At 43.4% G+C, this 12,250-nt stretch overlaps 1 protein-coding gene across 4 annotated transcripts in view; it reads left to right on the top strand.

Moving 5' to 3' along the window:
• Window positions 1-4,234: 4,234 nt before the first annotated feature.
• Window positions 4,235-12,250, top strand: part of SHROOM2 (shroom family member 2) — a 186,634-nt gene continuing 178,618 nt past the window's right edge. For 3 of the 4 annotated variants that reach the window (XM_006120196.4, XM_006120197.4, XM_006120195.4), the window contains exon 1: window positions 4,241-5,327. Coding sequence is in view for 1 of the 4 variants with exons in the window: in XM_025183134.3 (XP_025038919.3) it covers window positions 5,106-5,327 (222 nt within the window). In the remaining 3 variants the exon portion in view is untranslated. Of the gene's footprint in view, window positions 5,328-12,250 lie in introns of all 4 variants that reach the window. The other variant, XM_025183134.3, reaches the window with a different exon arrangement.

Here is a 12,250-nt window from a genome sequence, read left to right as displayed (position 1 = left end):
GGGATTGGTTCTGCCTTGGGCAGGGGACTGGACTTGATGACCTCCTGAGATCTCTTCCAGCTCTATGATTCTATGAAATAGCTATTTTGGGTGCTCCACTGCTGCCATTTTGAAATAGAATGGTCCTGGTGGGGAGCTAAATTATTCTTCCCCGGTGCCTCCTGGGGTTCTAAATTGAGACAGAATATCTACATTAGGGAAGCCTGCCTCAGACTAATTTTGAGACTTTCCTGCAGTGTAGACGTGCTATTTTAAAATAAGCTATTGCGGAATAATTATTCCAGAATAGTTTATTTTAAAATTAATGTGCAGTGTAGACATAGTCCTAGTGGTCTGGGTAAAGGAATCAGTTATAGTGCCCTACACTTTCCCCTGCGGCTCTTGTCACCACAGGGCATGGTGGGGGAAGGCGACAGCTGCCAGCGTAGCATACCAGCTCCACGCTCCATCCCCAGTGATTCCCAAAGCCATGTACTAGGGGATGGGGTGCCATGGAGGGGAGAGGGTGGAGTGATGGTGGGAAGGTAATGGATGATTTTACAAAATGAAATGGTAAAGATCAAGGAGAATGAAAGAAGGAGCAAAGATGTATTTTGGGATTAGAGGAGGAGGGCAGAAGATATGAAGAAAAACCTCTTTTGTTATCTACTGGGGCGGGTGGTGATGTGAGTTTTGCATTTGTGCTGTAATTTCATTAGAATTCTAACTTTATTTCTGTCTGCATATTTGGGGATACAATCCTCATACCATTAAGCGTTCTGGAATCATCTTTTATAATGGTACACTATGTCATTATAGTCTATTAAACTGAATAATACAAGACATTTAAACATATTCATATATTTATTCATATATATTCACATTTAAACACATATTCCCACAGCCAGAAATGACTATTATCATCTTGTTCTACCTGCAAGAGCAGGCGGGCAGTGTGGACACTCTGCGGAAGAACGGCTATTCTTGCGCAAGAACCCACCAGTGTAGCCATAGCCGTAGAGAGGTTATATTACCTCTGTATTTGGCACTGATTAATTCACTGCTGGAATACTGTCTACACAGGCCATAGAACTTCCATGATAAAAAGTCTAGGCTACAGCATATCTTTTAGAAAAACATCAATGTTGATATAAAAGTTCAAAAGCTTCAGAGGTAGTAGCACCTTAAATACTAACAAAACATGTGGATGATATCATGAGTTTTCATGGGCAAAACCCACTTCTTCAGCTGACAGTGATGGGGAATCCACTGTGAACCTTGGTAAATTGTTGCAACGGCTAAATTACTTACTGTTAAAAATGTATGCCTTATTTCTAATCTGAATATGCCAAACTTCAATTTTCTGCTCTTGGATAATGTTGTGCCTGCTGTTAAATATTTGTTCCCCACATAGTTACATATAGACTACAGTTAAGTCACCCTTAACGTTTTTGTTAAACTCATTGGATGAGTTCCTTGAGTCCATCATTAATTCATTAATCATTCTTATGTCTCTTCTCTGAGCCCTCTCCAATTTATCAACATCCTTCTTGAATTGTGCTGGACACAGTATTCCAGCAGTGAATTCATCAGTGCCAAATACAGAGGTAATATAACCTCTCTACGGCTATGGCTACACTGGTGGGTTCTTGCGCAAGAATAGCCGTTCTTCCGCAGAGTGTCCACACTGCCCGCCTGCTCTTGCACAAGGAGGTTTACAGTACAACGTCAGAAGAGAGGGCTTCTTGCGCAAGAGCTACGCTCTTTTCTAACAAGTGTAAGCCCTCTTGTGCAACAGCTCTTGTGCAAGAAGGCAGTGTGGATGTGCGGCAGGGGTTTCTTGTGCAAGAAAGCCCTATGGCTAAAATGGCCATCAGAGCTTTTTTGCGCAAGAGAGCATCCACACTGCCATGGATGCTCTTGCACAAAAGCACATGGCCGTGTGGACGTGTTCTTGTGCAAGAGTTCTTGAGCAGGAACTCTTGCTCAAGAATCCGCCAGTGTAGACATAGCCTACTTCTACTTCACATTCCCCTCTTCATGCATCCAACGCTTGTATTAGCTCTTTTGGCCATAGGGTTGCACTGAGACCTCTGATGTTCAATGACTATCACTTTCTCCCCTTCTACTTCACCTAAAAAAAATCTTTCCCAGAGTGACTGCTTCGTAGGACAGAGTACCCCATCCTATAGATATAGTCTATGTTCTTTGTTCCTAAAAGTACACATTTACAATTAGCCATATTAAATGAATGTGCTTATGTCAAATTTATCAATTGATACAGATCTTTCTGAATCTGTGACTTGTTCTCTTCATTATTTACAACCCCCTTTGTTTGTTTTTGGTCATTTGTAAACTTTATCAGCGATAATTTAGTTTTCTTTCAGGTCATTCACAAAAATGTTAAATACTAAGGGCCAAGAACTGATCCCTGCAGGACTCCACTAGAAACAGGTTTGACGATGATTCACTATATAAAATTACTATTTGAGACATATAATTTAGCCAGCTTTTACATCATTTAATGTATGCCATATTAATTTTATATTGTTCTAGTTTTCTCATCCAACTGTCATGTGATATCAAGACAAAGTATTATATCAATATTGTTATCTTTATCAACCAAATTTGTAATCTTATAAAAAAAGATAGCAATTTAATTTGACAGGTTCACTTTTCCATTAACTCATGTTCACTTGCATTTATTATCTTGTATTCAGCTGAACTGATAATCAAAAAATGTATTTATAATTTGTTGAATGCAGACAATGCACACTGTACAAGACATGGATGAAGACTGAAAAGTTTAGACTGTCCAAAAGACATACACAGATAACACAGGGGAAGTTGTTAGATATGTTTTTCCTCTTGCCCTCACCCTGTTCCCATTACCTCCGAGGTCAGTTGTCCCAGACTCTGAGACTTGCTGCCATCAGGTTGTTTTCTGCAGTGTAGACATACCCTAAATTTATTTTATTTGTTTATTTCCCCTGTGGTTCTGTCTACCAGTATTTAGCCCCCAAACTATTAATTTGATTGTAGGTACCAATTTTCACTCATCTTGAATTTTTTAATAAACAATAAATTCCAGGGATTTTAAAAAATAAAACAAAATGTGAAAACATAGTGGTTTGCCGATCCCTAAAATATTTGTCCACCTTTGTAAAGAATGTTGCATTCTTCCTTATTATTATCCTCTCTCAAATCTCCTGGAGTGATGCCTATAGACAACTGAGACCACTGCCTTGTGCACTGATTAATATTGTCTCATTGTTCTCCTGCACTGAAACCAGCTATGTTTGCTCTTAAATCAGGGATGGGCAACCACAAATAGGAAGTGGGTCACATGAGTGGCTTTCCTTCACCTGTGTGGGCCACAGCAGTTTAGGGCCCCACTGGAATGTCACCTGCGGCCCCCATGTGCCTACTTCTCCTGCACTGGAGCCCCAGATCCTTGATCCTCGCACTTACCTACTCCTCCCCTCAGCACTTTCGGAGCACCTCAAATTGCCTGATTCGTGCTCCATCCTCACTCCTTCCTCTCCCTCTTGGAGCTGGAACAGCTGATTCACAGATTTCCTACTGCAGCTCTGGGAGGGAAGAGGAACAGCGGAGATGGAGCCAAAATCAGACAATTTGCGGCTCCTCTGAAAGTGCTGGAAGGGAGGGAAGAGTGAATCGTAGGAAGTGTGGGGTTCTGGTGCTCCAGTGCGTGAGGCTCGTGAGGGATGGGGGCAGTCAGAGAGTCCTCACACCACGGGTGGCACCCCAATAGGCTGTATATGGCCTGCGGTCTATAGATTGCCCATTGCTGCCTTACATTGTAATATCTTTGGGGACAGTGCTGTCTTTTTGTACTGTTTTTAGCCAGTGGGTGGATCTTGAAAATCATCAAAATGATGTTAGGTAAGTTATGGGGAAGGCCCCCCCTCCAACCCCCAACCGAGTGGGGCTCTGTTCCCTGATTGGAGCTTTGCCCCAATACACACAGCTAGAACTCCGGGGCCTCCTGGAGCTGTAGGGAAAAGGAAGCGGATGCACCAAGTCTTGGGCAGCCACCTTGCAAAGCAGAGGCCACCTCCTGCTCCCCCGGGGGAATTGCCCAGGGGACTTTCGTGCGCTTGGCCTCCCAGGAAGCCAGCCGGCGCCCCGCGCCTGCTAGTCTCGCTGGCTGCCACCAGAGGGGCTGCGAGGGCTCAGGACGCGCGAGCCGGGCAGGCTCCTCCCGCCTGCCAGGTAGCGGGATGCGCCCCGGGGAAGGCAGCGAATCCGGGGAGCGGGAGCGAGACCCAGCGCGAGCACCGCCCTCGGCCGCCGCTCCAGCTGCTCCCGGGCTCAGCCCGGCGCCGCCGCTGCCCCGCTAGGGGGCCGGGGAGTGTGGCCCCCCAGCCCCGCGCGCACACTGCAGCTCTCCCCCGCCACCACGCGCAGAGGCGGGCGCCGGAGCTGCCCCCTGTCCCCGGGGCCTGAGCGCTGGCAAAGCAGGCGGGAGGGGGAAGCGGTGCCGCCGCGGGGGGTTGCTCGCGGTCGCGGCTGCCCGCCCGGCGGGGCCCCTGCTGCCCGACAGGCGCTCCCGCCCCCCCGTGTGCAGGCTGCGGGCGTCCCGCCTGGGCGCTGCCCCCTTTCCCTCCGCTCGTGCGCCGCGGGCCCGGCCTTTGTCTGCCCCCCCCGGCCTGAGTCCCCGCGTGACCCCCTGCCCCCGGGGCAGTGGCGACTCCCCGCCGTGACTTTGCCCCGCTCCCGTCCTGCAGCGTTTGCGCCCCCCCCCCCCCTTGCAGGAGGCAAAGCAAGGAGGTCGCAGCTGCGGCCAAGCAGCCCGGGCTGACCCCTGCCCGCGCGGCTGCCAAGCGCTCACAAGTTTGGGCACAGAGCAGTTTCGCAACCCCCGCCCCCCCCCCCCCACTTGCTTCCCCTCCTCCCGCCCGCCTCGCCCCATCCCAGCGGGCTCCAGAGGCAGAGGCGAGGCGAGCGTGCAGGGGTGGCTTGCGCCCTCCCCACCCCCATGGGACCACGCTTGAAGCGGTTGTTAGGTATGTGGTTCCTAGGTCAGCCGCAGCACGCTGGATCCGGCTAGGAAGACGCTGGGACGGGAGGGCAGGAGCCTGCCTGCGAGCAGCAGCAGCGCCATGGAGAACGTGGAGTTGCGCGGCGGCCCGGAGAGACTGCCAGACAAAGCTCCCCGGCTCAGCGCAGCCTTTGGGGACCAGGGGCCCCTGCTGATGATGATGGTGGACCCGAGGGGAGGGGATGGGCACAAACTGGTGGAAGTGTTGCTGACTGGAGGGGCTCCTTGGGGCTTCACGTTAAAAGGAGGAAGAGAGCACGGGGAACCTCTTATCATCACCAAGGTAAGAGACTTCTGTCTGGCACGTTCCCCCCCCGTGTTTCTTATCTTTCCTGTTGTGTGATCTCGCCTCCCCCCCCCCCTCAGGTTAACCATAGCTTTGTAGTCGCTACCCTCCCCGAACAATAGGCTGGCATAATGAATGACAATCATGGGAACATTATACTGGTAATCGACCCTTTTCTGAGAACGGTATAGGGATCTCTTTAACAAGCGTCTCATGTCATGTGCAGACTTAGACGCTTGAAAGTTGCTTAGCAATTTTGAGAAAAGTGCATGACAAAGAGACGTTGCTGGCAGGGTGTTCTGTGTGTGTTGGTGCTTTTGCTAATGTGAATTTCAGCGTGCCAGTGAACCTAACGGGGATCTTTCTCGGCAGGAGTTTTTACTAGTTTGTTGATTTGGTGAAATACATTTGCCTGTTGCTCGTGGTTCCTGCTCAATCACATCAGGAGTTCATAATTTCTTTAAACTTACAGTAGTTCCTTTCCCAAACGGTGCAGTTCCCCTCTCGCCAATAGTGTACTGCTGATTCTTGTCTCATTTCTCCTCTTTAGCAGTGGCCTGCACCTGTAGTACAACAACCAACGTTGGGGGAAGGGAGGAGCTGGTGAGAATGTAAATAAACAAAGCAATAAACTTCCTTAACTTATTAGGCTGTTGTGTTCTGTTGCTTGTTGGAAAAGGAAACATGGGACAGATGTGCTTTAGTTGTACTTTCATGGTTTTATTTTATTCACTGCTTAGTTATTTTTTTACAGCAAAGCATAGAATTGTATCAGAACACAACACAAATTTTCCATTATATACATCAATCCTGCTATATATATTTGACAAGATTTTGTTTGACATTTCATTGCACAGTTATGCAGGTTCAGAGAAACTCATTTACAAGGCTGTACCTAAAAGCTGTTTTTGGCCTGCAGCCTGTTAGCTTTACAGCTTTAAAAATGCTGCTGGGTGAAACTTCTTAAAAGGGTGTATTGCTTTTTATTTTCCTTTTCTCCCCATCAAAAATCTTTCAAATTATTCTGAATGACCACTGAAAATTCCACTCCCCCACATCCATAGTAGAAATCACTTCAGGCTTTTATATTATTAAAGTTCTGACACAAGCCAGGAAAATTCGAAGTAAAGGCTAGTACTTGTTCTGATGCTGAGTTTTCCATGGGGATTTTGTTAATTTTAATTTAACATAGTATTTTGAATCTGATTTAAAGCAAAAGTTTTTGTGGAAAATGATTAAACATGTTAGAAAGACAAGATTCTTGATTTAAAAAGTGTTATGTATGTGTATCCTGAATTTCACTATTATAGATTGTATATTTCAGTGTATTGGGCACACATTACTTGACAAGTGTGCATTGTTATGTGTTTTCTAAGAAAATGAAAACTGTGGTATATGTTTTGACCCAAGAATTCCCTTATGTTTTTTTAAACAAAATAAGCAATTACATCAGGGTCTAAGTGATGGTTTAAAAACCACAAAGGCAGATGTCTTGCTATGCAATTAAAAAAAAAGACCCTTCGTATTTGTGCATTACTTTAAAAAAAGTCAAAATACATTTTTTGAAGCTCTGGTATGGGAGAAACACAATTCTTGGTCTGCCTGCTCTAGGAACATTTTGCATGCCCCTATTTTAAAAGTACATAAAGAATGTGAGATGTCAGCAATTCTTGAATATCCCAGAGCAAGAACTTTTCTGTTCTTATTGTCATATTAAGTAGGGGTTTTTTCTCCCTCTGTTTAAGTGTCTGTCTACTCTGGACTTCCCAAATTGAGGCTTATCTTAACAGAACACAGATTGTCTAGCAACTGCGTACCTTGTTTCCACCCACGTACTTTGAGTTTTAGAGCCTGAGAATTCAAAAGTTTCAGGATACCAAAGAGAAGGACTTCTCATTACTATGTTTGATTCTGACACCTGGAAACTGAAGTGATTCCTATTCTAAAGATTCTCATATTGTGCTATAGACAAGGGCATGGTGCTGCAAAGATGCACATCTATAATGTAGCTCACTCACATAATAGGACAGTTCTCATAAGCAGAGATGCATATCAACTCAAGCATTTGGAGTCTTTGAATGTATGTCCTAAGCCTTTAGTGTTTGAAAACCAAGAAAGACCAGGACTTCCATGGCATTTTCACCTCTGTAGCTCACGAAAGAAGTTTGTGCCTAAATGTCTGCTTCTCTGTTTTTCCTTAACATACAAAGGATAACTACTACCTAAAAGGACATAACTGGCTTAAAATTCACACCATTATCTGAAAAGTAGCACCTGTGATTACTATAACAGAGCAATAGTGGAAATTGTTTACTTTTTTTCTTTTATGATTACCATGCAAAGAAGAATAGGGAGATTCTCTGGCAGAATTAATTGCTAAAACTAAGCCTGAAGTTAATATATTTTTATTCCACCAAGCTACCAGAAAGCACTGAGGGAAAGGCATGCTGAATGGAAGAAAATCTATGTTTAAATCTCAGCAGGGAGATAAGCAGTGGAATGTTGGGTACAGGAAGTATTTTTTACTCATCCCACATGCAAAGAAAGGTCAAACTAGAATCACCTTACTAATACCCAATAACAGTACTAATAGAGCATCTCACTTAATTGGGTGATTAAGCTAATTCATTTCAATATTTCTTCTTACCATGCAAATGAAACAGAACACTCAAGAATGTAATTACCTACTTTAGAAGCACACATTTAAGTTCACACCAACTAGGGTGGTTGGTGTACATTTTTTTGCAATGAACATGAAGAAAAATGGCACATGATACAGCTTGTTCAGACCTTGAATGTAGTTGGTCTTCTGAAACTCACCCAACCCGTATGCTACTGCATTGTTGACTAATACAGATATTTTTTCAGTGTCTTTTGGTTTTATTATGCTTATCTGACAATAAAACCTTACTCCTGAAAGAAAAATAAGGAATTTTCAGTCTGATTTTGCAAATCTGTACATTAAAAAGTAATAGCATTATGTTTTGTATTTCTCCCAGAGCTCTGGCCATGTTGTCTAGAGCATTCCAAAAATTTTCACAAAAGGCAACTTATTTTTATAGCAACTTGCAGAATCTTTACTTTAGCTACACCCTCACTTAAATAGTAAATAGTCTCTTCTAACTATTTAAATTTTCTTTTTTAAAATGAAGCAAGAAAACACTCAATTTGATAATGAAAACCTCAATATTGTCATGGGTAAACCTTTAGGAAAAAATCTCTTTGACAGCTAGCTAGCTTTAAATATAGATAACTTTCCCTTTTAAAATGTCTTTTTGAGAACATGCAGAAAACTTACCTGTCATTTCCAGGTTTGCTTGTGGGGGATGGGTAGAAAATATCAATATCAATATGGAATTCAGTTCATTTACAATACTAACAACATGTAAAGAATCACAAATCCTGGAATTAACATGATAACTTTATTGATAATGTATGTGAAACATTTCCAGTGTATGCTTAGATAGCATGATGCATTGTAATGCTGATACTACTTAAAAGAATTGCTTTACCAAGTGCCTGCAGCCATAGCTCCTCAAGCTATGATCTCACTCCAAGATAATTGAGACCTCCAAGTGAAACCTGGGTTTTTGCAAGAAGTGTTGCTGATTCAGTAGATGAAACTCTTCTGTCTGAATCAGTGTTGAAGCAGAAACCCAGCTGCTGCAGATGTCATTTTTGAGATCAGGAGGAAAATCAGAGTATGACTACTTATTCCTATTAAAAATTCCATAATACTGTTCTAATGGCAGTATGTGCCTGCAGTGTTGTCTTGTTCTGTGTTTGTAAAGTGTCTACTTAGTACAATGGGCTCATAAGTGCTATAAAATACAAATAGGTGTCATGGATAAATTGCAGTTTGAGTATTTACATTTGATGTAAAATTCCTCTGTTCTAACAAGGTTACAGCATTCTGTTTTCTGTCTCAGATTATTATAGAGAGCTATTTTCATTTCATTTCAGGAGTGGGAGAAGTGACTGCTGTTTTTATAAAGAATTTTTGAATCCTATAGTTTCAAAGACATAATATAAATGTAAATATTTTTTGTTTAATGGTTCAAGTATATCAGAAGTTCTTTTTCACACAATTTAATGTCTATCCATTTGTACAGAAATCTGTAGGGAACCTTTTCTGTTTGCTTGAGTATAAACCAATCATTTCATTATTTTGTACAAACTAAATATTTGACAACCTGGTTAAATGGCTCATTGATGACAATACAGCTAGGTGAAAAGATCAAGACTATATGCACAAAGGATTTGGCTTGGTTGACTTTGGGTTTTTATATGTGTGTATATAATTAAAAAGAAGAATCCTGTCACCTGACACATAAGATAATGAAATCTAGGATTTTGTGAGTTTTAGCATTAAAAAAGAGACCAAAACACTTGTCCATTATATTTAAGGGTTTTTGTTGAAACATTAATAAAGTTTAGCTTTGCTAGTAACTAAAATTTAACTTTATATTTGTAGGTAAAATTCTCTATTCCACAGGAAAAAAGGATCACAGGTTGCTAATGTTGTGCTTCAGCACAGAGTTCAATATGATCCCTAGCTAATGAACTTTTCATTTTTGTTTATGGAAATACACAGAGGTGCAGAGTCTGTATTGGCTTCCCACTACTTCCTCCTAATGATAGTTGGCTATTTTACACAACCCCATCTGTAGGAAAAAGCAGTAAACTATAATAAAAGTGGTTAAATCCGTAGAATCACACCTGAAATACTTCATGCCTTACAGATAGTGCTCTTTAAACCCTTCATTTAGTTCTTAGAGTGAGGCTGCTATTTGGGACACTATTCTAAATCAAACCTTCCATAAGACACTATTTTTGTGTATACCACTCTGCTTCCCAGCTTTAGAACAATTTTATTAGGGAATATTTATATGCTACAATGAAGATTCTGAACACGGGCAAAGTTGTATCTCATTGGGTGTGATTTGTTTTTCTCAATAGACAGATGTTTTCCATCTTAAAGGTTTAGAGTGGGATGAGGAGCCTAACGCCTGGGGGCCTGTTCTGGCCCCTGAGGCTCAGGGTTCTCCCCCCAGAATTGGGGAGCCCACATTTGACACTCCAGCGCCACAGCCCTCCCATGCTTGCACTCAAGGGCTAGAGTCAGGCAAGCCAGAGCCGGATCTAGCCCACAGGCTCTGTCTGGTGGGGGGAGGAAGCGGGTATGCTACTGCTCTCTTCCCCTTCCCCCCCCATGGCTGATTGATGCAGCAAAGTGCTGCCTGGAGGCTTTTCTCTCTTTCCCTCCCCCCCCCCCCCACGTCTCTGATTGACTGTAAGTGTGGCTAATAGGAGCAGCAGGTGATGGTGCCTGGAAGCAGTGGGGGATACCGAGCCATGTGCATACCCGAGGAGCTCTGCCAGTTTAGCGCTCTCCCTCTCACTATTACCCAGCCCTCACACTCCTACCCTGCTATCCAACCCAGCCCGCTCCTGCACCCGCTCTTCCACCCAGACCCGATACCCAGGTCCACTTCCTAGCAGCCCGCTCCTACACACTGGAGAATGGGTACTTAAACCTAAGCAGATAAAAATCAAAGTCAAAAGATAAATTGCTAAGACAGGAAGGATACCACTCAGAGACCTGTTAGCACCGTCAGTGGTTATTAAGTAGGTAGTGTCCTAGCCAGCCCATATCACTATTCAGTCCATTAGCATGTGAATTGAATTTGTGGATGAACTGTGGTTCCAGTCTTTCCCTATGTATCTGGCTTGTGGATCTGGCCTGTGACAAGACAGCCAGCTGCGGGTCTGTCAGACTGTGGTTAGGCAAGCAGAAATGTTCACCAACAGGCTTCTGTATGTTCCCTTTATGTATATCCAGTTTGTGTCCATTGATTCTTTCCCGCAGAGACCATACAGTTTGTCCAATATATATAGCAGTGGGGCACTGCTGGCATTTGATGGCATAGATCAAATTACTAAATGTGCAGCCAAATGACCCTTTGATTTTGTGGCTTATGTTGTTTGCTCCAGTCATGAATTCGTCAGTGTAGATATGTGGGCAGAGTTGGCATCTTTTTTGGTTGCAGGGCTAGGTTCCTGCAGGATTATGATGTGGTTGTGTGGCATGGTTATCAGAAAGAATATGTTTCAGGTTAGGGGATTGTCTGTAAGCAAGAATAGGTTTTTCTCCTAAGGCCTCTGAGAGTGAGGAATCATTTTCCATGATGGGTTGTAGATTGTGTATAATGCGTTGGAGGGGTCTGAGTTGTGGACTGTAGGTAACAACAAGAGGAGTTCTGTTATTTTCTTTTTTGGGTCTGTCTTGAAGTAGTTCATGTCTGGGTATTTTTTTGGCTCTGTCGATTTTTTTCACTTCCCCAGGTGGGTATTTCAGTTTTAGGAATGCTCTGTAAAGATCCTGTAGGTGATTGTCTCTGTCTGTGGGGTCGGAGCAAATCCGGTTGTATCGTAGGGTTTGGCTGCATACAATCGACTGAAAAATGTGTCTGGGATGGAAGATGGAAGCGTGAAAATAAGTGTAGTGGTCGGTGGATTTCCAATATAGGGTGGTGGAAATGTGTCCATTATTTAACTGTATTGTAGTGTCCAGGAAGTGGATTTCCCTTGTGGACTGGTCCAGGCTGAGGTTGATAGTAGGGTGGAAGTTCTTGAAATCCTTGTGGAATTATTCAAGAGTGTCTTTTCCATGGGTCCATATGATGAAGATGTCCTCGATGTAGCGTAAGTAAAGTAGAGGTATTAGGGGGCGAGAGCTGAGGAAATGTTGTTCAAGGTCAACCATAAAGATATTGAGTGTTACTTAGGGCTATCTATCTGTGCTCTCATTTAAACCACTTTGCCTTTATTTATATAGCAAAGGCTTTCCTACCTGAATGTCTAGAACAGTCATGGTAATATTAGAGACTTTTCCACAAGACAACATCTTGTAATGTTGT

Source organism: Pelodiscus sinensis, chromosome 1, assembly GCF_052426305.1.
Source record: "Pelodiscus sinensis isolate ZL-2025 chromosome 1, ASM5242630v1, whole genome shotgun sequence".
Classification (NCBI taxonomy): domain Eukaryota; kingdom Metazoa; phylum Chordata; order Testudines; family Trionychidae; genus Pelodiscus; species Pelodiscus sinensis.
This window is presented reverse-complemented; position numbering and strand designations above follow the sequence as displayed.